Source organism: Mesocricetus auratus, unplaced genomic scaffold, assembly GCF_017639785.1.
Source record: "Mesocricetus auratus isolate SY011 unplaced genomic scaffold, BCM_Maur_2.0 Super-Scaffold_100025, whole genome shotgun sequence".
NCBI classification, from domain to species: Eukaryota; Metazoa; Chordata; class Mammalia; order Rodentia; family Cricetidae; genus Mesocricetus; species Mesocricetus auratus.
In genome coordinates this window covers 15,658,620-15,683,326 of record NW_024429206.1, presented here as the reverse complement: position 1 = coordinate 15,683,326, position 24,707 = coordinate 15,658,620, and the positions used below count along the sequence as shown (strand labels likewise).

General features: G+C 48.0%; 1 protein-coding gene across 3 annotated transcripts; it reads left to right on the top strand.

The window, feature by feature from the left end:
- The first annotated feature begins 133 nt into the window (after positions 1-133).
- Positions 134-24,617, top strand: Ccdc92 (coiled-coil domain containing 92). Of its 3 annotated transcripts, XM_040731514.1 has the most exons (5): positions 134-548; positions 16,887-17,005; positions 19,477-19,623; positions 20,069-20,110; positions 22,716-24,617. In XM_040731514.1, the coding sequence occupies exons 3-5, from the start codon at positions 19,494-19,496 to the stop codon at positions 23,486-23,488; spliced, it is 945 nt and encodes a 314-aa protein (XP_040587448.1). In that variant the 5' UTR covers positions 134-548; positions 16,887-17,005; positions 19,477-19,493; the 3' UTR covers positions 23,489-24,617. The 3 variants fall into 3 exon arrangements, with proteins under 3 accessions (XP_040587448.1, XP_005080670.1, XP_012976336.1); XM_005080613.4 differs by lacking the exon at positions 16,887-17,005 and having other exon boundaries at positions 135-548; XM_013120882.3 differs by lacking the exons at positions 134-548; positions 16,887-17,005 and adding an exon at positions 639-792.
- Positions 24,618-24,707: the final 90 nt, after the last annotated feature.

The window sequence follows — 24,707 nt, the reverse complement described above, 5'->3', positions numbered from 1 at the left end:
TGCCCAGTTGCTCGAGTCCCCGCCGCCCCGCACAGGCACGCACGCGCGTTCCCGCTGGGCTTCTCCACCTCTCGTTGTCCCCGCCCCACCCCGCCTTGGTTACCAAGGGCAACCGCAGTGCGGCCGCACCTGAGCAGTGCGCTTGCGTGTTACTAACATCTCTCGGGTTTTTTTTTTTTTCTTTTCTCCTCCTCCTTGCCCTCGCCTCTGCCCTGCCGCAGGCGCAGGGAGCGGGGCGGCGCCCCCCTTCCCTTCTGCAGAGATAGCATCGATCCGCCCGGTCCTCTCCTCAGTAGCAGACCGCCGCCGCGTCGGCGCCGCAGCCTCCCCTCAGACAGGACCAACCCGGCCGCCAACGGCTCCCGGCGTGCACCGCGGCGAGCGCTCTGAGGGAGCGGGCGGGATGCGCCGACCGGGCGGCGTCTCTTGAGTCTCCGTGCCCCGCGGCAGGGCCGCTGCGCACCCGGCTCCGACCGCCCCTGCCCATGGGCCGCGGGCCACCGCGAGGAGCAGGCCGAGCGCCGCAGCCGCCTGAGGGAGCGTGGCAGGTGAGGCGCGCACCTGCGCGGATGGGGAGGCTCGCCCTCGGGGCTGGCAGCCAGGATGCGCCTCGGCGTGGCGGGGGAGGCGCGGCGCAACGGCCGCAACCGCCGGCCCGGGCGGAGTAGGAGCCGCATTGCAGGTGCGGGGCAGCGCCCCGGGGTCCGGCGGGATGCTGGGGGCCTCGGCCGCCCACCCGCGGCACACCTGCCGCCTCTCAGACCTGCAGCCCTGGCGCCCAGGTGGCTCCACGTAAGTACTCCGCCCTGGGCTCCCGGGGCCCCGCGGACGCGCGCGCTGGCCACGCTCTCCCGCGGCGAGCCTCGACCCGGCCCTGCGAACTAATGTCAAGCCTCGAGTTATCTTTAGCAGCACGGTCTAGCCCACTGATGACAGTGAGGTGGCCGAGGGAAAAATGTGATCGAGCTCTGTGACAGGTGGCGCCGGTCGGTTTCATAACAAAGTACGGGGTTCCAGACACCTTCGGGAGTGTTAAAGCAGCCGGGCGTGATGGCGCATGCCTTTAAATTTCAGCTCTCGGGAGACAGAAGCAGGTGAATTTCCGAGTCGCGGGGCCAACCTTGCGTACATAGCGAGTTCCAGGCCAGCCAAAGCCAAAGGCTACATGGTGAGACCGTGTCTCAGAGAAAAACAGATGAGTGTTAAAATCAGGATCGCTGCCTACAAACTAAGTTTGAAATTTATTTAAATAGCATTGGTATTATGAAGCTATTGATGCGCACAGACAGGAATTCCCTGGCATTCTCTTGCCGTTGAATTGTAAGGAAAAAAAAATGCTAGCTTTCCAAATGACTTTTACCTCCAGTTTCTCGTGTTTTCCTTTTGGCTAACTGTTCACCAAAATGGCTGAATATTCTAATATGTTTGGAAGAAAGGCTTTAAGAATTAATCTACGTGTCGTGTGTGTGTGTGTGTGTGTGTGTGTGTGCGTGCGTGTGTGTGTGTGTGTGTGTGTGTGCGCGCGCGCGTATACCACTACTAAAAAGCTTTAAGATAATTTGGATTGCTCCCATCAATTAGTTTGGTTTAGATTTTTCGGTTTGGGTTTGCAGTGCTGAAGATTGAACGTGAGGCTCCACATGGCATAAGCAAGCACTCTCCCACTGAGCTCTAGCCCCAGCCCTGGTTTAGCTATATTTTAAAGTACCGAGCAATGATTTGCAAGGACAGAATTTTCCTGTAACACACTTAAATAGCTCAAATTGATGTTTCTGGAATTGACATTTTTAACATTGACTCTTCTCAAAGAAACACACGAATCCTTTTATTTAGAACAGCTCACTCATTCTGGGTTCTTAACACTCATCTATCCTAGGTCAGAAAGTCGATTCTAGGCTCATTATCTAATTGTCAGGATGTGTTTGCAGCAGGACTGATGTTAAGTACGATGATGATGCTTGTAAGCAATACTTGTAAAGCATTCTCTCATGTTTCTGGCAAGAAAATATGCAGAGCTTTTTTCTTCTGTCTAAAACAAGGTCAGCCATAAATAGATCCTAATGCATACAGGGCGACACATTTATTACCTATGATTACCTATCTCCTGGAATTTCATATACTCTGAGGGCAGCGGCAGGTACCCTGCAGTGCCACACAACAGAGACTGCTGCAAGTTGAAGTTCCAGGCCAGCAAGGTAGGCTCTGATGTTTCGTCCCCAGAGAAGGATTTGGCAGGGAAGGGCCCAAGGTCTGCTGTGCAGGAGGGATTTTATTGCTTTAGAGCAATTCCTGAGCAAGGAAGAGGACCCTGAGTACTTACAGGAAGACAGCATCCCTGGTGATGTAAAAGCAAAATTACGGTCAGACCTTCAGCAGTGAAAAGAAGGGGGGCTACTCTTCCTCAGGCTCTGTCCCAGTGCAGCATAAATGACAACTCAAGTCTGGAAGGGCTGTGTGGGGGTGAGGGTGTTCTGTAAAGTGTCTCCCAGGGTTCCAGTGGCCACTGGATTCCCTCCTAGCTCTGTGAGGGTTTGTTCTTAAATGTTCTGCTGCTGGCTTCTACAGCTGTATACAAGTTGACATTCTCCAGGCACCTATTAGAACCGTGGGAAGATTGTAACTGGGTTAAGTGCTTGGTGTCAGAGGTGACTCAAATCCTACTTTGCATTGTTTTGGGGCCTTAGAGATAATAAAGTGCTCCCACATTAGCGTATTATATACTCTTCCTCTGGCTTTTATTTTTTGTACTAACCACCTGGTCAAGAGAATGGTCTTCTCTAAGAAGGAAGTAAGTCATTCTTGCTACAAATGGAGTATTGCCATTTGTTCTCTGAGAGTCAGAAAGTTGCAAAGGTGTGCTTTCCCAAGTGGAGGACACTACAGACAGTAAAGAGATGACTCTTGTGTTTGCTCTGCGTTTTAGTTTCTGTTTATTTCATTACTCAAATGTGACTCAAGTTTCATAGCAAAATAGTCGAGTCATACCTACTTAAAGTAGTTGTAGTCAGTATTTTCTGGATGTTTTCTAAATATATCTGGAGTAAGACAAAGCCCAAAAGTAGAACCACTGTGAATTGAAGAGAGGGCAAAAGGGCTGTCTTAGTTAGGGTTACTATTGCTGTGATGAAACACCATGACCAAGAACAACTCGGGGAGGAAAGGGTTTATTTCACTCACAGTTCCATATAACAATTCATCATCAAAAGCAATGAGGGCAGGAACTAAACTGCACAGGAACCTGGAGGCAGGAACTGATGCAGAAACCATTGAAGAGTGTAGCTTTTGGCTTGCTTGCCTGGTTTGCTCAGCCAGGACTAACAGCCTAGGGGTGGCCCCACCCACAATGGGCTGGGCCTTCTGACATCAGTCACTAATTAGGAAAACGTCCTATAGGCTTGCTTACAGCCCAGCTTTAATGGAGGCATTTTCTTAATTGAGGCTCTCTGATGACTCTAGTGCCAAGTTGACATAAAACTAGTTAGCATAGGATCTTTGTAACTGAAGAAGATAGAAGACATGTCTTGTTTGTGCTATGTCAATTTTGATGTACTGATTGACAACGGGAATAATGATGTCACATTTGAATAATGACCAAACTACCAGGTGTGTGCTCTGATTGGGGTTAGCACTCTGGGCTGTGGCCAGTGAAACAAAGCAAGTTTCTGGGAGCTCAGAGGTCTGAAGTGCAGTGGGATGGTCACAAGGCCAAAGGAGTTTAAGCTGTTAGATCCTCTGGACCTGGAGCTCCAGATGGTTGTGAGCCACCATATGGGCTCTGCATGAGATCGGTTGTCAGGGAAAGTGGCTGTTCGTTGCCTTCTCATTTGCTGTGCAGTTAGAGTTTGTGAGCCTGGAAGTCCATTTTCATATTGATGTTGCTTAAGGTATGTCTGCTACTACACATTGCAGTTCCCAGAATTATTGTGGTCCTTGCCATCTGAAGGTTGCACATTTTACCCAGAAGTGAAGAATTACACTGAAAAGGGCTATCTTTGATATCATGTAGGGGGAGAAAGGTGCATAAAACACTGGCTTCGCAAGAGAAAGTTTTGTCCCTGTTGTGGATGATTACCCTGGGATTGCTAATGGTTTCTAACCTAATTTCTCTAGTGATGAAGCTATGCTCATGATGTAATCTGATATCAAAGAAGCTATTTGAACTCTTGTCTCTCTAACCATCACATACATCACCCTAGACAAAAGGCACAGGGGTTTATTTCTCCTCCCTGACTAGTGACATGATAACAAGTCCACACTGAGAGGTACTAAAGCCATGTACTTTGATAGGGAGGATAAGGAAGGTTCAGTTAGTTTTATGTTCATGTAGACAAGAATACATCGGGTCACCGTACTGCCTGTCCTTCTCAAGGTGTGTCAGTCTTTGTCTTTCATAGTGTTCATGCCATCTTTATCTTTTGACTGAATGTCTGTGACCAGACCAGAAACCTCCAGGAGTTGAGAGCAGCATCTCTCAGCCAGGAAGGCACTTGCTTGTGGACAGGCCTGTTGCTCTGGGTGAGGAGAGGTAGTCCTTTGGTTGGGAAGGAAGGATGTAAACCCTGCACCTGGCAGTAGGTGTTAGGTAACATACTTCCCAGGAAGAAAGTGGTCAAGGGCTAGCTAGATGGCTTTGCATTACCCTGGCGGTACGTTACAGAAACTGAGCTCAGGCACTTGCTGCCAAACCTGATGACTTTATTTGGATCCCCACATCCTATATATTAGATCTAGCTCCCCCATATCACCCTCTGACCTCCACACACTTGTCAATAGTATGTGGGCACACTCATATCCAAATATATAAATGTAAAACAAATTTAAGTGGTCGAAGCAGTTTTTTATTGTTTGTCTTGGTATCAAGGCATGATTTTGGGGTTCAGTGAGGAGAACACCAAGTCCAGGCCTCATGATAGGAGCAAAGAGAGAGGGACAGTAAGCTGGAAAAAGCCAGAGCAAGACCTTTTCGAGACAGGTAGGAGTAATCTTTTAGGGTGCTCTTGTGTCTCAGCCGTGGTTGAGACTCAGAGCAGTTTTCATGCCCTTGACTGACTCTAGCACATCATGGTGAACCTTGCCCAATCGCTTCTGGGGGTGCACACATTACACCTGCAGAACTGTGGACTGAGGACTTCTTGTTTGGCTGCCTCTAGCCACATGGGCATCTCACAAGATGGTCATTGATCCCTTCAGCGTGACTTCTGGTGACAGAACACAAGTTTATGTCACAAATCGATTCCTGTAACTGACGGGAGAGGTTAGAGGTCTCACAGCTGCCCAGCTGTTGAAGTGAAAGTTCTAGATTTTTGTTTTTGTTTTCCAAGACAGGTTTTTTTGTTTGTTTGTTTTTTTGTTTTTCTGTGTAACACCTCTAGCTGTCCTGGAACTCACTCTATAGACCAGGCTAGCCTCGAACTCAGAGACCCACTTGCCTCTGCCTCCCGAGTGATGGTATTAAAGGCGTGTGCTACCACGTCTGGCAAAAGTTCTGGATTTTTAGTTGTTGAGTTTTTGTGTGCAGTCTAAAGATGAGGCATTCAGATGCCCAAGTCCTATCTCTGCAAAACACTACTGCACACAGTTCCACTTTAAACTGTTATCACCCGGTCCAGTCTTGGAAGACAGGACAGGGAGGAACACAAAGTTGTACACTTGTCATATGTATGCTTCTAAGTCAACACACAATATTTTAGATACAGGAATAAAATATTTTACAGGTTTTTGACAGTTGCATGTCAGCCTTTACAGGTAGCTATCTTGTGGATGAGTGGAATTACTAGAGTATCCATGTGACAATCACTTCTGTTTTGAGTGACCTGATCTGAACATGTTTATAAATGCCACCCTCCCCCAATAAGCTACTGTCATTTCCTAATGGCTTCCCACAGCGCCAGCCATATGAGCAGAGTGACTCATACAGCACTGTTAGTAAGCTGGGAGGCTTGGAGCATCTGCCTTTGTCCAACTCTGCCCTGTATTATCCCTTCTCTTTTTGCATCCAAGCAGAGGATACAGAGAAACATCTTTTGTCACTTCCAAGGGCCTGTTGGAATACCAAAGGCTACCTGGCTGCAAAGACTCTCTGGCAGTCTCAGAGGCCCTGTTCCTACATGAGACCTAGCCTGGGACAGGTACAACATGGAGAGAGCTGGGCAGCTCAAGAACACCTTGACAGAGTTATTCACCAAGCAGTCAGGTTCATAAAACAGGCCTGGTGGAAGATAGTATGAGGCTCATAAGTGGTTTGAGGGCCCCACAATCAAGGAGCCCCACATCAGTGCTCTACTGTCAGTGTGAGAGTATTTGGTCTTCTGGACAGAGAATAGCTACCATGAAGAGTGGAGACCCTCTTATTGAGGATGGAGGCATCCCAAAGACCAGCTTACTTTGCTAGGAGTTGCTTAACTTTTTCTCCTCCATTACACAGTTTTGTTGGTTTTCTTTACTGTGTTGTAATGCCCACAAATATTCACTCTGTCTTACACTATCTGCTTAAGTAGCAATGTATTATGTAGGGTTTACATTTACAGTTTTTAAGCGTACCGAACATATCAGGTACCCATAATATATTGATTTAACCATCAATGTTCTTAAAAAGAAGCAAGTGTTCAAACTGGATGGTAGTAGTGCACTCCTTTAATCCCAGCACTTGAGAGGCACAGACAGGCGGATCTCTGTGAGTTTGAGGCCAACTAGATCTACAGAGCCAGTTCCAGGCCAGCCAGAACTGTTCTGCAGAAAAACCCTGTCTTGAAAAAACAATAACATCAGAAAAAAACAAAACACAAGTTTTCAGAACTGTCCAGCTAATACCCATGAAGACAGGTGGGTGACAGGTTTGCTTTCCAGTATAGCACTAGTCCTTAAGGAACTGAGGATTTTAGAAAGCAAAGTTTACATTAAAAATTGTATAATTCAATACAGAGAAACCCTGTCTCGTAAAAACCAAAAAAAAAAAAAATCGTATAATTATTGACATTTCAGCATTGGCAGAGAAACATGGTACCTGAACATATTTTTCAGCCAATAGAATAACTTTACAGTTGCCATACTTACTGTGTGTTGTCTAAGATTTTTTAAAGGCTTATGAAGAGACTGTGTCCCTACCCAGAAAGGATAGGGTAGGTGCCATTTAGCCTCTGTGAGAATTCTTTCATGTGACTTAGTGTGTGCTGGGATGTCCAGCCTCCCTTACATCTAGACTCTGAGCTATGCAAGGGTCATAGTAATGTTTGGTCCTTTGCATACTTCAAATGGTGCCTCTAGTTCCTGGCACTACGGCTAAAGAAAGATGCTTCATTGGGCTGTAAATGTGCCTTCTGCCAAGGCTGGCAACCTGAGTTCCATTCCCAGAACCCAAATGGTGGAAGGAGAGAACAAGTTGTCCTTGGACCTCCATACATATGCTGTGACAATAAGTAAATGTAAAAAAGTTAAAATAAAAGGGACTTTATAGAAAGAATGAACTACCAAACTTTATATTGCCACCCCACAAAGGGAATGCTGAACTCTCAAGACCATGCAACAAGAATGTGTTTAAGAGCCTCAAGAAAATGTTATCATGTCTTTGGTGTCATCTCCTATGTTACATAGTCATGCCTTCATTCTTGTGCTTAGTATGGACAACTTGGGGAGTTGGGGTGTTAAGGTGTTTTTTGTTTTGTTTCGCTGTGCTTGATCTTGAACACGGGGCCTCCGCTGTGCTGGGCAAGTGCTGTACCACTGAGGTACATCCTCAACTCACTTATTTGTTTGCTGTTTTTTTTTTTTTTTTTTTGAGATAGTCTTAAGTTGTTCAAAACAGCCTAGAACACTATAGTCGAGGAAAGCCTCAAATTTCTAGTTCTTCTGCCGTACCCTCCTATGCCATCAGGCCAGACATTTTATTGTTTTTCTTTTTGTCTCACATTCTTACATGATGTCCCATCTTCTTCCCTACTGCCCTACTTCTATACATCATCTAAGTCATAGCACCAGATGTGCATTTCCACAAGCAAACGATCAGAATGAGGAAGGAGTCAGCCGCCGTAGCCTGATAGTTATAAAGTGTAAGTCTGAGCCCCTCCTCCAACTAGCCAGTAAACCACAGACTCTGTGTCGAAAGAGGTCACCTTGCACTGTACTGGAAGACAGTATATTGTCATGTAAGACAGTCAGTCAGAAAAGCAAATTTTCAGTATTTCTAGGATACATTGTAAAGAATTCTGTTGAATCTGAAGTTGGATGTTTAAAACAGTGGAAAATAACAGTAACATGTTTTCAGTGTTCTGCATCAGCTCACAAGCAGGCTCTAGGTTCCTAACCCAGTAGAGGGCCTGCTTTTCTGCAGCTGTAGGGCAAGCACCTCTTGTTCTGAGGTGCTGTCTTCACATGAGCAGTGGTATTGGCAAAACCAAGCAAGCTGTTGGACTGTTCACACTAAACAAAAAGTCTACATAAGCCACTCAGCTGTAACTGTGCAGTAGGAAAAGGGGAGAGGGAACTTTGAAAGAAGTACTAGTAGTGTTTTGTCACTGCAGTGAGTGCTGGTGTGTTTGTGCTGGTGACTATTCATGGAGGTGCAATTCATGTCAGGAATGTAGACTTCAGAGTCAGTGGTTCAGAATGAACCCCAGCCCTGCTACCTGCTACCTGCAGCCTTTTGCTTGCTGAGATAAAGATTGGGTAAGAGTGTTCAGTGAGCATGAAACATATCACCTGACCTTGTAAGCCTTCGTTACTTTTTCCCAGAGCTAAGGGACATGGGACCACTGTACCTCTCCTGGCCAGTCTGAATTCTGAACTGGGAACTGGACCTCTATTGTATAAATGCCCCCCCCCATTTCTACCTTGGCACTCAAACTGAATGTGTACAATTTTTAAAATTATGCTTTGTGTATAAGTGTTTTGTCTACATGTATTACATGTATATCTGTGAACTGTGTGTATGCATGGTGTCAGAGGAGCCAGAAGAAGGTGTCAGATCCCCTGGGACTGAGGTTATAGATATTTGTGAGCTGTTGTGTGAATGCTGGGAATTGAACCCTGGTCCCTCTGCAAGAACAGCCAGTGCTCTTACCTGCTGAGCCATCCCTCCAGCCTTCGTGAGCAATTCTTACTATGTAACTTGGTACTCTTTGTTTTTTTTTAAGATTTATTTATTATATATATAGTGTTCCGCCTGCATGTATGCTTGCACACCAGAAGAGGGCACCAGATCTCATTATAGATGGTTGTGAGCCACCATGTGGTTGCTGGGAATTAAAGTCAGAACTTCTGGAAAAGCAGCCAGTGCTGTTAACCTCTAAGCCATCTCTCCAGCCCCATAACTTGGTGTTCTTGTAGTGTAAATCTGGTATTTGTCTATCCCGCCTTATTTCCACACTTCTCCAAAGTCAAGTAGTGTGTAGTCACGATAGTGTAAAGCTTCATTCATGTTCCCTTCGCAGAGTTGCTTCCTCCTCCCTGGGTCTGCCGGTTCTCCAGGGCTCAGTTCAGCCCCAACCTTTCCAGAAGGGAAGTTTTGTCCTTCTAGGCCCTGTGTATACAGCAGCAGTTAACTGGTGCTTCCTGCTATCATACAAAGTACCAGGAATGCTGTGATAATTGAGGTTCCACCTTACCCTCCAGAGATCTTCTCTGCTTGGAGGAGAGACAGGTGCACTAAAGGACACCTCCCTGGGCTCCCTTACCCTGGCTGCTGTGCTTAGTACTTCCACTTCAGGAAGTTATAGATTGTTGTCTTCCCTTACCAAGTGATTGTAAGCATGGTCTGAAGTTACACATTGGGTGCTTTAGGATCATGCTGGCTTGATTGCTAAGTACATAATCAAAAGGACTGATTATCCAGCTACTGCTTTGTAAATGTCAAGATAAATTTAAGCAAGGTGTGGTGGCACACACCTGTGATCTCAGCCCTCAGAAAGTTGAGGCAGGAGGATGGTAGGTTTGAGGTCAGCCTTGGGTTATGTGGCAAGTTCAAGGCTTATCTAGGCAGCAGAATGGAACACTGTCAGAGTACGTTTTAAACAAATGCAATGATGATATTAAGCTCCAAGCAATCAGGATAACTTCTGAGACTTAAGAGGTGCCTGGACAGATATTCATAGAGCCTTGTCCTTTAAAAGTTCATAGGTGGAACTGCCTGTACTGTATCTATGGATGCTCTTACCTTGTTAGTTCAAGCTGATTCTGATGGGTAACCCCAGAGAGAATTAGCCTGAGTGCTGCCTGGAGAGAGAAGAGGAGGCATCAATGCAGAAGTAACACAAGGACCTAGGCAGGGTCACTGTCCTACATTGCCGTTGGCCATTGCTGTCCCAGCAGCCACTAGTGTCTATGATGTTCTCTGTGGAATCAGAAGTGCTGGGTTGACTTCTCTGGGGTCTGGAGCCCGTACTTCCTCTGGTAAAAATCTGTCTCAGAGCGGGGCGTTGGGGGCACACGCCTTTAATCCCAGCACTCGGGAGGCAGAGGCAGGCAGATCTCTGTGAGTTCGAGGCCAGCCTGGTCTACAGAGCGAGTTCCAGGACAGCCTCCAAAACAATACAGAGAAATCCTGTCTCGAAAAAAAAATCTGTCTCAGGTACTGGTTCCACAAAGTCCAGGACTCCAGCAGGTATCCTATGATGGAGAGCGTGGTCATTGACTTCTTCTGGCCTATACAGCCCATTTAGAGGTGCATGAGCCTCCTGCATTCCAGACCTGTTTTCTTGAGGAGACCCTGCACGCAGAAGGACTCACTCCTTATCTGAGTGTGGGTGCCTGGTGTGGTTTGAAATAGCAACTCTGAAAGTGTGAGCTGATCTAATCAGAGTAAGAGGAACATGGGAATAAACCCATTACATAGACCTCCATTGACCGCAGGCTTCCCAGACAGGCTGTGTATCATGTTTCCATGCCTAATTGCCAGCTTCTGATCACATCTTTACAGGCTGTGCACTCTTTCGGAAGGAAGTGGATGTCAGTGGCTGGAGAATTGCTGATGGGCTTGTGTTTTATGATGATAATATCATCAAGATACAGAAGATAGACTGTGTGGGTAGAGGATGCACCCAGGGGCTCTTGTCATTCTCTGCCTGTCTCAGGGGCACTAAATTGTTGATGTTGTAAAACTTGCCTCCAATCTACTCTTGTGTGCTTGGGTGAAGTAATGATAGTACTGGTCATTCAGGACCCCTGAATTGATGTTATGAAATACATTGTTTCCTCCTTAGTGGTGTTCAGTGATTGTGGTTTTCAGGAGAGAGCACGTGATCATTTCTTCTGACTATATAAAGTGATCTTTGGGTAGTACTGAAATGAAATTTAAAATGTGAATTTATTTTGATTTTATGTATATAAGTATTTTGGTTGCAGGGATGTCTGTGTACCATGAGTGGGGTGCCCATGTAGGCCAGCTGAGAGTTTTGGATCCCCAGTAACTAGAATTACAAACAGTTGTGAGCCACCATGTGGGTGTTAGGGTTTAACAAAGATACTCTGGAAGAGCAGCCAATGCTCTTAACTACTAAGCCATCTCTCCAATCTAGAATTTTTTTTTGTTTTTTGTTTTTTACGAGACAGGGTTTCTCTGTATTGTTTTGGAGGCTATCGGTCCAGCCTGTCCTCGAACTCACAGAGATCCGCCTGCCTCTGCCTCCCGAGTGCTGGGATTAAAGGCGTGCGCCACCACCGCCCGGCCCAATCTAGAATTTTTAAGAAGTGAAAAATCCCTCATAACCCGCCATCTAGAAAGTAATGCTTTAATGCTCTATGTACATCCTTGAACATTTTGTCATGACTACTCAAAACGTGAAATTGCTTATCCAGCTTTACACATGAGCTTTTCAAGTTAACCCATTACAGGCATCTGCTGGTAACGTTTCATCTTTGCACAATGCACTTGTGCCATGCTCCCTACCGAGCATTCAGAATCCTTTGTGTGGTAGGCATTGTGCAAAAATAAAGAGTATGTTTGTTTGGTTTCTTCTGTTGGCTTTTAGAAACCTCTGTTAAAATGTCTACCGTATGGTTAGAGAGTAGAGCACCCATAAGACATTTCTACATAAAGTTTTCAGTTCTTGTTGACAGTAGTCAGCTTTTTTATTGCTCTGATCCAATATACCAGCCATTCTGCTTTTCTTTTCTTCCTTCCTCCCTCTCTCTCTGTCTTTCTCTTTCTTTTTTTTTTTCCCCCATACAGGGTTTTTCTGTGTAGATCTAGCTGTCTTGGAATTAGCTCTTGTAGACCAGACTGGCCTTGAACTCACATAGATTCACCTGCCTCTCAAGTGCTGGGATTAAAGGTGTGCACTGCCACCACCACCACCTGGCTTGCTTCCTTCCTTCCTTCCTTCCTTCCTTCCTTCCTTCCTTCCTTCCTCCCTCCCTCCCTCTCTCCCTTCTTCCTTTTCTTTCTTTTTATTTATTCTTGTGTCTTTCACATCATGTATCTCGATCCCATTCATTTCTTATCCCTTCGTAACCACCCTCTGCCCTTGCAACCGCCCCTCCAAAAATAAAATTTAAGAGGACAAAAGGAAAAATCTCATTATAGAAGCTGTAGTGCGGCATAGTGAGTTATGTAGTAAACCTTTTTATCCACATGTCTTTACCTGCAAAGTGTTCACTGTAAAGAGTTATTGATCTGGTTCGGGGCCTCTGGTTTCTGCTACACTATCAATGCTGGGCACTCACTGGAACTCCTCTTGCATATCCTGTTGTTGCCATGTGTGTGTGTAGATCCTGTAACCTTGGATCTACAGGACCTGCCCCTTCGCATGCTTCAGCAGACCATAGATGGAGTGGATGCTGGAATGGGCCAACTCATAACCCTGGTTCTGGGCCTGGGTAGTTGCAGGGTTGATCAGCCCACCAGCTCTCTCCCCTGTCTTCACCACAGTTATTCTGCTTAATCTTGTAACTGAAAGTCTTTAGTCCCTAGAAGTCACTGTGCCACACAGGCAGTATGATGGCTCTTCAGGTAACAGAGAACTGCAATTCAAAGTCACAGCTCATATGCTGAGCTCTAGTCACACTTATTTCTGTTTGATTTAAAAAACAAAACATGGGCTGGAAAGATGCTCAGCAGTTTAGATAGAGCCCTTGTTGGTTTTGCAGATGTCCCAGGTTTGATTGTCAAAACTCCAAGATAACTCTGATTCATTTATAAATCCAGTTACAGGGGATCGAAAGCTGTCTTTTGAAATGAGGTAAAACATTCATACATGTTTAAAATTTTTTTTAAACTATCTAGATTCTTTTGTTTAGGTTAATTTCACATGTATGAGTGTATTATATGGGTGCCTGGTGCCAGAGGCAGTCAGAAGAGGGCATTGGATCCTGTGGAGCAGTTGTGAGCCACCAAGTGGATGTCAGGAACTGAATCCTGGTTCTCTGCAAGACCAACAAATGCGGTTAATCTGAGTCATCTCTCTAGGCCAAAACACCCTAATTGTTTAAGATTACCTTCTGTCTCAAAAAAAAAAATTGCCGGCTGGGCAGTGATGGCACATGCCTTTAATCCCAGTACTCAGGAGGAAGGGGCAGGCAGATATCTGTGAGTTCAAGGCCAGCCTGATCTACAGAGCGAGTGCCAGGACAAGTTCTGTGTACAGAGAAACCCTATGTCGAAAAAATTTTAATTGTACCTCTGCTTTCAATATTTAGTGCTATAGTTTTTTCTTCTTTAACAATATTTTCTGGAGTCTTGTCAAATGCTTGCCTTTCTGGGAGCTGATGCCCTTTTTTCTTTGAGCCCTAGCTCTTTGGGAGCTTTCAGATAATTTGCTCATTGAATTTCCTAAGTGCCTTTGCAAGCAGGAACAGGAGGTTCCCACAGCTTACAGCAGTTCATTCATCTAGGTTACTGTGAATTCAGAATTGTGTCTGTATTGTCTTCATCACATGCTAAAGTTGCGTTTTTAAGATTGTGGGTATGTGGCATGCATGTGAAGGTCAGCAGATAACTTGTAGGAGTCAAAAGTCAGTTCTCTTTTCACCTATGGGTCTCAGGGATCAAACTCAGGTTGTCAGGCTTGCAGTAGTTAAAACTGCTGAACCATCTCAACAGCCTCCTTCCACGGTGCATATTAAAGCAGGCCCAAGGGAGGGCCACTACTTAGCCTCAGGCCATTTTTAGCCATTGGTAGACTACTGTAGATTGATTTAGAAGAAGAAAATTTTACTGTCTCTGGACTCCTGGCTCTGCCTGTCCATCTTTATTGGCTTCCCTGATGGCCCCTCTCCAGTGAAGATGGAGCAGGAAGGAAGCTAAAGTATTTTTGCAGATGACCCAGGGTACTTGTATGTTGTCTTCTTGAGAAGCAACTAGAATTTGCTAGTTCATTCTCATACTTAGTGCTCAGGAAGTATCTAGTATGAAAAATAAACAGCTCAAAAGTAAGTCTGTAGAGCTATGATCCAGTATTTACATAGCAGTAGGTCACTGATATTGAGTACTTACTGTATGCCAGGCACCAGAACCCAGCCCACTTAGCACCGAGCAGGCTGTCAGCATCAGATTCCAGCTAAATGGCTTCACTTCCACCCCAGACCCAGTCCCACCCTTCTCAAGTTTGTCTACCCTGTCCTTTTTGGCCCCACTGCTCTGCAGATCTTCTCTGGACCTGAATTTCTTTATATGGAGACAGGTTGCTGGCCAAGTAGTTGGAGTGCCCCCCCCCCCCCCCGTGTCCTCTGAGCCCACACATCAACCTAGAAAAGTGTAGTATACCTTCCTCCCTGGCCAGTATTTTTCCTGATGGCAGTACTCAAGCTTCAGGACACCAGAACAGTACAGAAATTCCTACAAAAAGTCTCAGTGGTCCTTAGCCCTAACATTGAGATGCTGTGTAGTGTCCATAAGGATAGGTCCTTTCAAAAAGTAGGGGAGTCAGTGTATCGGTCTGTCCTTCATGGAGAGAGAACCTTCTGCAGATGAACTATAACTAATTGATGAGTAGACTGAAGAATAGCTTGCTCTAACCAATCTCCAGTCATATATTCTTCACTCACACATAACAATTTCAGTCTCATTTTCTGCTATTGCTACCTCCATGACTTTGTGAATTAGGCTGCTTTGGATAGGATAGCCCAGAGCCCGTGTTTAAATGAGACCCCTCCCAAAGATACTCATTTCTTTTCATCTGCTAAATGTAGCTGTATCTTCTCAGGCTGTCGAGACTTTGTGGGATGAGGTCATGTTCAGATCAATACTGCCGCAGTGCTTTTTGATTAATGTGAGCTACCAGGCACAGCCTTCTCCTCAGCCCCTGGGTGGAGCAGGATAAAATTATCTGAAGTGCATAAATAATGCATAAATTCTTGGGGGAGGAGATAAAGAGGGCAGAAGGTGGGGGTTGCCCAGAGTAGTTCAGACAGAGGAAAACAGGGTGTGCCAAGTCCCTGTTCTGCAGGGTGTGGCAGATAAAAGAGGGACAAAGAATACTGTAGTGATGAGCACAAGAGCAGACTGGGGACCTGAAGGGACAAGGCGAGGGAAGTAGCAGCCTGGCCAGATAAGTGCAAGCATTAGATGCTTGCCATGAAAATACAGGCTAGATGAGTGTGAGCATAGAGGAGTGAGTGCGGTAAAAGAATATATTTTAGAAAGAGGAATATCTGGACCTGGCTGTGAATCTCCCTCTCCTAGACATACCCAAATGGTGTCTGACAGCTCTTGTCTGAGCAGAACACTAATTTTGACTCAGGATACCTTGTGCTGAGTCAGTCCTGAGAGGCTATAGGACAGAGAGGGTGGCCCTTGGCCATCCCTCCTGGTATCCAGGGCATGACGCATATTGAGGGTGGGATTCCTGATTGTTTTACTACTTTGTTTCTTTTCGTTATTTTGTTTTGTTTTGTTTTGCTTTTCCAGACAGGGTTTCTCTGTGTAGCTTTGGAGGCTGTCCTGGAACTCACACTGTAGACCAGGTTGGCCTGGAATTCATAGAGATTCTCCTGCCTCTATCTCCCAAGTGCTGGGATTAAAGGTGTGCACCACCACCTCTGGATCCCGTTAGTTTTCTGAAGCAACCTTGATTTGCAAAGGTGCTGGTGAGGCCCAGAAGGGTGGGCCTTTACCCACCTTTTTGTCTTAAAAGCAGGGTTGGTTTGTGATTGTCTGGGAAATGGACAGAAAACCCAGAGGGTAGAGACCCATGTCTACTCAGAACAGGCACAATACATGGCCTCCACCTTGCAGGAGAACTGTCATCCACTCTCCTCTGGAGCTAAATTGCACCAGGTTTGCTTTGTCTCTGCACTTGGTCAGAGGTTGGATGTGTATACTATGGGAAACATTTGCCTTCCTGTGTAAATCTGCATCTGCCCAGCCTTGAAGGTTATTGTTGCAGACCCAGAGGCTGAGGGGAGCTGCCAGGTTCAGGTACATTTCTTGGTTTACCTGTTCAGTGATGACTTCCCTCTGTTCTGGAGAGAGGACTGCAGAGGGATGAGTAGTGCTGGTGCAGAAGTGCTCCACAGGAAGAACTTAATGCCCTGGAGCTAGGGGGCAACTAGCCCCTGGGAGTCAGGCTGGGAATTGGGCTGTAGTGGCATCTTGTTCTGCCAGTAGATTTGAGGAACCAGCTTTAGGGTGTGGCTTCAGTGGGGGGGGGCGTGATCCCTTATAAGGAAGAGGAGGGGCCTCAAACTTGTGATCCTCCTGCCTGAGGAGGCCCCTCCTCTTCCTTATAAGGGATTATAAGGGATCCTGTCTGTCCACACACCTAAGCCACACCCTAAGGCCGGTACCTCAAATCTTTTGGCGGAACAAGATGCCACTAAATTGGGCTTGGCTGTTGACAGGCCATTTATTTGTTTTAATGATGGCAAGAATAGTTGCAGTCAGGGCCCTTCTTATCCCCAGAAATGCTGGTGCATTTCCCTGGGAGCTACTGCAGCTGGGTCTCTGTAACCCTCTACAGAACCAACTTTCCTTGATGGTCTGCTGAACACAGTACGGTTGTAAACTGATGGTGTTCTGTGGTGCGAGTGAAGTAACTGCAGCAAGTGTCTGAGTGGCTCATCATTCCAGTCAGTCAAGGTAACCTTGTTAAAGGACACCTGTTCCCACTGCTAGAACTGTCTAGAGAGAAAGACTACAGGTCTGTGTGCATTCACTGGGGTTGGGCCAGGCCTTGGTAATAAGAGTGACTCGGAGCCTTACCTGCAACTGAGGGTAGAGTCTCCAAGAGAAGAGGGCTGGTGCCTAGCTCTGCTGCCTGCAGAGAATTGTGAAATTGGTGGTGACTCTTAGCAAGGCACAGAGACAGTCGAATGACCATGAGTAGTGTGGTACCTTTACCACACAGAATGGCAATATTGACAGGATGCTCAGAGAAAGTAACCTGGGACCCATTAACCATCTGCAGAAAACTCACAATTGACTCCATCCATCACACCAGAGTTCCAGACCGGGCAGTGTACCCTTTCCCATGTGTCTGACTCTTCAGGTTGCTTGGAGCTAGCTCCAAGTCCTGCATACTGTCTATCATGATGGTATAGTATCATAGCTCAGGAGAAAAACAGCATCATTGACTTAAACTATGCAGCTCTTTCCCCCATGGATTCAGTAGCACCACCATCCTGCCCAGATGATAAGAAAGACACTTAGCCATCTCAACATAGTCCAGTCCCACGTGCACATGCTTTGTTCCATAGACCTGCACAGCAGATCTCCTCTTTGGAGCCTACTTATTAGGGCATCCCAGAGAAGGGACATAAGGGGACCTGGACAGTCATGACTACCACAGGGCTGAAAGTTCTTGTCCTAATGTCAGAGTACATTCATATATTCAGGGCCCAGCAAGCCTCCCCGGGTGTTACATGACACTCCTTGCACACCTAGGTGTGTTCTAGGATAATAGCTGCAGTAGCAAGATGACAGTGAATTCCTGAGTCCAGAGTTAAGTTCAAGCACTAATTCCCTAAAGGCAGTCCAAAGAGGAACAGTTCCTTAAACCATGCTTAAATGGATTTCAAATAAAACCTGCCTATCACCGAGGGATTGGGACAAGGTGGTGACAAGGGGCCCAGTGTGGACTATAATAGCCAAGTATCTGGCTCCCCACGTAGATAGGTTATTCTCTCAGAGCTACATGACATGTCTTGAAGTTCAGACTACAAAGTACATAGTTTCTCTGGGCATGCATGCCTGTGAGTTACAGACCTGAGAAGGAAGCCCCTGCCAATATGGGCCGTGGTGCTTGTAGGCCACTGTTGTTTACTGTGGCCTCCTGGGTGCAGGCACTGGACAAGCCTACAGGATGTTCAGGGATAAAGAGACACATGCCCATAAGAAACAGTTCCCTAGGACAGTGACCAGGGATGTGAGGCACATAGCCTCATGTGAGGCTGGGGCTTGGAAAGCAGCAGAGCTTAGACTGCAACCGTGGGGATCCTGGGAAGGTGGATAGAGGAGGGTACAGAAGGCTGTTCTGCTGTTGAGGGCACTGATAAGCTCTGAAGGGAGCTGCACCACTGACGGTGCACCTTAGTTCTGCAAGGATATGTTATTGTCTACTTGACCCTGTCAGTCATTTTTCTATTTCCTTCTGAGCGTTTTTCAACTCTCCTACAGTCAAAGCTGGGTGGGGCCTGGCTGCCTCAGCAGATGGCGTGAGTGTAGGCACATCTGAAGTCTCACTGGAAGCAGTTTTTAGTGGTGAACACAACTCCTGAAGTGATGACAGCGGCTTTGCTGCTGCCACCACAATCATATGCTGAGCAGATGTCGGAGGCCCTTGAGAAATGGGGCTTCTTCAGGAAGGGCTCTCCATCTTGGTCATTAGGAAAGGTACACAGAGTCTACGTTCTGTCCTTGGTGTGTCTCAATGCTGTGCCAGGTGTCTTGAATTACTACCATTAGTTTTTCTAGAAAGATGGTCTGACTTCACATTGCTCCAGTTAGAGTTGAGGGTAGGACCTGAGGACCCCATACTTCTGTAGCCACTGCATGGCCCATGAAGTATTCTTTGGAAGAGCTCAGAGCCTCTCCCTGTTCTCAAAATTGCTTTCTAGATTTCTCCTCCCTCCCCCTCGTCTCTTCATCAGTAGCTTCCAGGTAATGTGTAGGAGGCACTGCAGGTAGTCCTGGCCCCAGGTTCTCTGTGGGGCATTATTGCTTCCTAGTCAGGGAATCTCATGGGGGTGCTTTGGGCCAGTCACATATGTCAGAACAATGGAAGGTGGGGCCTGGATTTGAGTAAACCCTGTTTTGTACCTACTGACACTTCAGTCTGCTTCTGAACCTCTTCCTCTCCAGAAATAAGCAGCAGCCTGGAGTCCTGTACTGGGTGCCACTCATACCCTCAGCTGGTTCTCACAGAGACCTGGCTTATGGCAGGTGATCCGTGAGAGATGACTTAAGCGTCTGCACCTCAGCAATCAGAAGGAGGCCCTAGAGCCCCAGGACCTCACCTGCTCCCCACATATTTCCATGACATGTACCCAGAGCCCCACCTTCTCTCAACTCTCATGCTAGGGACAGTGACCACCATTTTGTGTTTCCTGCAGGTCACCTGGATGTCAGCATGGCAGCCACAAACCTGGAGAACCAGCTGCACAGTGCACAGAAGAACCTGCTCTTCCTCCAGCGGGAGCACGCCAGCACACTAAAGGGGCTGCATGCGGAGATCCGGCGGCTGCAGCAGCACTGCACAGGTGAGGGCAGGCTGATTTCTACAGAACCAGAACCACCGTCAGGATGTGTAGTCTCCCCACCCTGATACAGCCACACATTTAACCCTCCGTTGCCCACACCCCTGTAAGTCTTACACTACACAGCATCATGGAAGCACTGAGCAGCCAGCCTTACCCTAGAACAGCAGATGCCTACAGCACTCGGCCACAGTGTAGCCTTCAGTACATGGGGTACTCCTCATTCACTTTCTGTTGTTGGGGTGTATTCTGGGAAGAGGAGGAAAGGAACGCTTGAGGGACAGGTCCTCCTGCAGCCCTGATAGGAACCTTGACCTCTGGAATCTCTTACACTTAGAGCTTCCAGCCCTGCTTCTTCTACAGGGCAGAACTCACTGGGATCTCATGCTGTTTTCGGAACTGATATGAAGTGTGCCATGATAATCAATGTGTCATGTTTCCTTTGTAGATCTAACATATGAGCTGACACTCAAAAGTTTTGAACTGACAGGTAAGAGCTCCTCCCCACATGTGGGTACATCTTGTTTTCTTTGTAATGTATTCCCACTAGTCACATGCCTAGGGTCCCTTTTGCAGTGAGAGTCATTTCCCTGAGCAGACAAGTTTAGAGCACTCAAGACACCTGTGGGCTTGAGTGATGAGTGGCTTTTTTTCACTTCCCATTGATACATGTGTCTAGGATGTCTTATTATATACTTTTCAGAATTTTTAACTTTTCTACCATGAATGTATATCTTTCTGTAATCCAGAAATAAACCTCAATGTGACTTGCCAGAAAGGAGGAAAAGTGAGAACTAGGCAGAAGAACCTCCTACCCCAGTCTCCAGAGCTTAACCAAGCCCTGGCCCAAAGCCAGAGTGCTCTGGGCTTCCATTCATGGCCCAGAAGTTGGGACCATTGTTCTCTGGACTGTAGCCTAGATATGCTTTCCCTAATGAGAATCGCTAGGGACCCTCAAGGGTATAGCAAACCAGTGGTGGCCAAAGAAATGACAGGGACAGGGTCTTGTAGGAACTCTGAGCCTGTGAGAATGGCTTGTTTCTTAGCACAGAGCTGGGACTTACAAGGGTTTAGGACACATATCAGGGGAAACCTTTTCCCTAACTAAGCTCTACAAGGGTAGTCTGCTCTCATAAGAGTCCAGTCTTTGTTGTAAGCCTCAGGTCATATCACTGAGCATTTGTTACTCTGTCCCATCATGTCCTGAGCACTCCTGTCATGGTTTTGTCTGAGTGGGTGCAGGAGTCTACCCACCAAATCTCTCTGTAGAGCCAAGACAGCCAAGTCCTCTGCCAGGAACTCAGACAGCAACTCAGGATAGAGTTGCAACTTGTGGTTGATCTACCCCCCACACCACAGGCCTTGCGAAGGTGCTGCCCATGCTGTGGGAGCCAGGGTGTCCTCACACCTCCCCCTTCTGCCCAGATTAGTGTGCAGCAGCTCTGAAACCTCTGTCTCAAGCCCCCCTCACCACCCCTTAGGACACCCTCAGCAGCATTGTGGCTTTTGTTAAAGGTGTATAGGCTGCTACTTCAGCAGAGGGAGCAGTTTGAAAAGCCCCTGGCTGGGTGGATTTTGTGAGGACTCGTCCCGCCCTCAGTTCAGCGCAGGAGAGGCCTGGGAGCTGCATAACTGAGTGCCCAGTGACAAGCAGTGCTGCTCAGTGGGGTACACTTCTCATGGGGAGCACAGGACTGTGGACTAGACAAGGAAAGTCAGACGCTTCTGGAAAGGATGTGTGTACAGGACCAGGGTAACAGCGCCTTCTAGAAGCACCTGCCAGGTCCGCACATGACTGCATCTGAGAGGAGACATCTGGGTAGCTAGGTCATTTTCAGAGGACAATGTTTGCCCAGGCCTCTCAGGGATAGGAGGCTGAAACACGTACCTTACTGAGGAACCCTGGATTTCTGTTCTGCTGGGATTAGGGCTGTGTGCCTGGCAATATCTATAATGACCCTGAGCCTGTGACTGTCAAGGACTGTGTCCTTCACCAGCACTAGGGCGTCTGCTCTCATGTCTCAGATCTGTCAGGCCTCTTAGCATTCCCTAAGGACACAGATCCCAGAATGTTGTGTCTGGCTGGGATGCAGCCAAAGGCCTGAGGTTACAGACCTACCATGCTGTAGCCAGGACTGAGAGGGGAGGGCCCACCTGCAGGTGTTTGGAGGAAGAGCAGTGGATGTCAAGCCTGCTTACTGTGCTGGGGTTCCTCACTGCGCTTGAGGATCTAGTGCTGTAGGGGTTTTTATATTCTTTTGATTATGGCTAAAAACACAACTCAGTTAATACTGCATCATTTCTAGAACTACCATTTACTGATTTACACACACACACACTCCTCCAGTGAGTTTGCAGTGTACACCCACCCACAGGGCTTCTAGTAACTCAGAGTCTACCTGAAGCTGCTGGTGTGCTCCCAGCACCCACAGGCACTGCAGGGCTAGCTGCAGATATCTGGAGTTGAATCAGCTATAGTGGTCACAACATAGAAGAAACAAAGGCGACAGGCAGCTCACATTCATGTGGGTGCAGAAGGCATGAAACAGATGGACTGTCAGACTGGCAGCTTGTTAGGCCGTGAGGAGTCATTGTTGGCCCAGGGAGAAAGGGGAGCAGGGCAGATTAAAGGAGGCCTGGGAGGTGGTGGTACCCAGTGGGAAGTAGGGCTAGACAGAGGAGAGAGGAGAGCAGGCTGCCGGCTAGCAACAAAGGGAGCAGAGAGGGAGACTTCCACATTGGGACAGCTGGGAGAATAAAGGTGGCAGAAGAACAGGGTCTAGGCCTGAGGGACATGTCTGACACCCTTCACTTGTAGAGCTGGCACTCCAGAGACGCTGACTCCAGCTGACGCTCAAGCTGTTTTAACTTCAGCACCTTCAGATTCTGGAGACGTTCTTTTACGCAGTAAGCCAGGGAACCAAGAGCTGGGAGGGGCCTTAGAGACCCCCTGATTCGCCTTTAGTGGGAGCAGGGTCTGCAGGCTATCCTGCACCCCGCCTACCATAGGGCTCCTCGCCAGGGCCCTCCACACAGGCCATGAGCATCTCCTTCCTCTGCTAGGCTCTGACCTGGCACCTGACTTTTTCCTGCAGGAGATGGCTCTTCCAGAACAACGGAGCTGAAGAGGCGCTGTGAAGAGCTGGAGGCCCAGCTGAAGGCCAAGGAGGAAGAAAACCGCAAGTTACTGCAAGAACTGGAGCAGAAGAACGCTGCCATCGCTGTGCTGGAGAACACGGTCCGGGAAAGAGAGAAGAAGTACCTGGAGGAGCTGAAGGTGAAGAGCCACAAGCTGAGCATGCTGTCTGGTGAGTTAGAGCAGCGCGCCAGCACTGTGGCCTACCTCACCTCGCAGCTGCATGCAGCCAAGAAAAAGCTACTGAGCTCCAGCGGCACCTCTGACGCCAGCCCAGCCGGCAGCCCTGCACTGGCCAGCTATAAGCCCACACCCCCTAAGGACAAGCTGCCTGAGACACCCCGTCGCCGCATGAAGAAGAGCCTGTCGGCCCCACTGCACCCTGAGTTTGAGGAGGTCTACCGGTTTGGAGCCGAGAGCCGCAAACTCCTTCTGCGGGAGCCGGTGGATGCAATGCCTGATCCCACCCCATTCCTGCTGGCCCGGGAGTCTGCTGAGGTCCAGCTCAAAGAGCGGCCTCTTGTCATACCTCCCATCGCCTCAGACCGTGGCGCCAGTGGGCAACATAGCCCAGCCCGAGACAAGCCACACAAGACCCACATCGGGGTGGCTCATCGCATCCATCATGCCAGCCCACCACAGGCCCAGCCTGAAGGGGAGACCAGGGCTGTGGACCAAGTGAACGCAGGGAAGGTGGTGCGAAAGCACTCAGGGACGGACCGAACTGTGTGAAGCCTGCGGTCACCACCGCAGCCATCCGTGCACTGTGAGCGCCACAGGGAACCTCACCCACACCTTCCTCACCCCACCCATGCCAAATGTTTCCTACCGTCGCAGCCTGGCTCGTGGTCTCATAGTGACACACTGCTATGAAGGTGTCCCCACTGAAGATATTTCCTGGCACTGTGGCCAATGCCTGCATGCCAATAGCTTGCTTCCAGCCCCACGCCATGAGATCTCGGCACACTCCTAGATAAGGGCCAGGCCATGGCTGCATCACATGCCACACTCAGAATCAGAACCTGCTTGAAGTCGAAGCAAAATAAGGACCCGCCCCTCCCAAGATCCAGGGCAGCCTATGAAAGCAGAGCAGAACTTCTGCTCCCTCCTGGAGACTCCTACCTTCCCACAGTCCCTTTGCTGAGCAGCTGTATGTCACATGATCTAAGCAAGATGACCTCATCCCTCCTACCTGAATGTGGTTTTTTTGTTAAGTTTTTTGTTAGTTTCATCCAAATGTTCAGGATCCAACAAATGTTACTTTCTAAACCCACCCTCCTTTTCCTCTGTGTCTTTTTGACGCACCGAGGGACTGTGGAGGAAGTGGGGGGGAGGGAGGACTAGCAGGTGGGAGTGGGGGTACTTGCAGCCCCGAGCGCTTGCTGAGATGCTGGTGCTCCTGCATTTCTGGCAGAAGCTGCTTTCTGTCCTGCCCAGACTCCACACTGCCTCCCTGTCCCCAGCTTCACAGTATGAGCGAGGCAGCCAGTAGCCATTCATCCCCAAGCCACACAAAGGCCCTGGGAGAGGAGGAGTCTGGAACTGAATACTTGACCCCAGCAGCCTCCAGACACATGCTGGAGCAGAGACGGGTAGAACCCCACACCAGTGGCTTAATAGGAATGAAGAGAATGCACTTGCCTTAAAACTTGCACTGGCGTGTTCTGGGTCCAAAGTTCTCAGAAGATCGAGAAGCAAAATCAAGGCTAGCTAGGGAGATGCTGCTGCCCAGAGATTGCAACAACCACATGGCGGCTCATAAATTGGCTGTAACTCCAGGGACCCCGACACCTCACATGTGCTGCACGTATATTCAGGCAGGCTCACACACATACACAGAAATAAAATCATAAAAACAAAACTTTACGTGTGGTGGTGCAGATTTGTGACCCCAGCCCCAGGGAGGTGGAGACAGGGACACTGAGGCTTTGGCAAGTCAGCAAACTCCAGG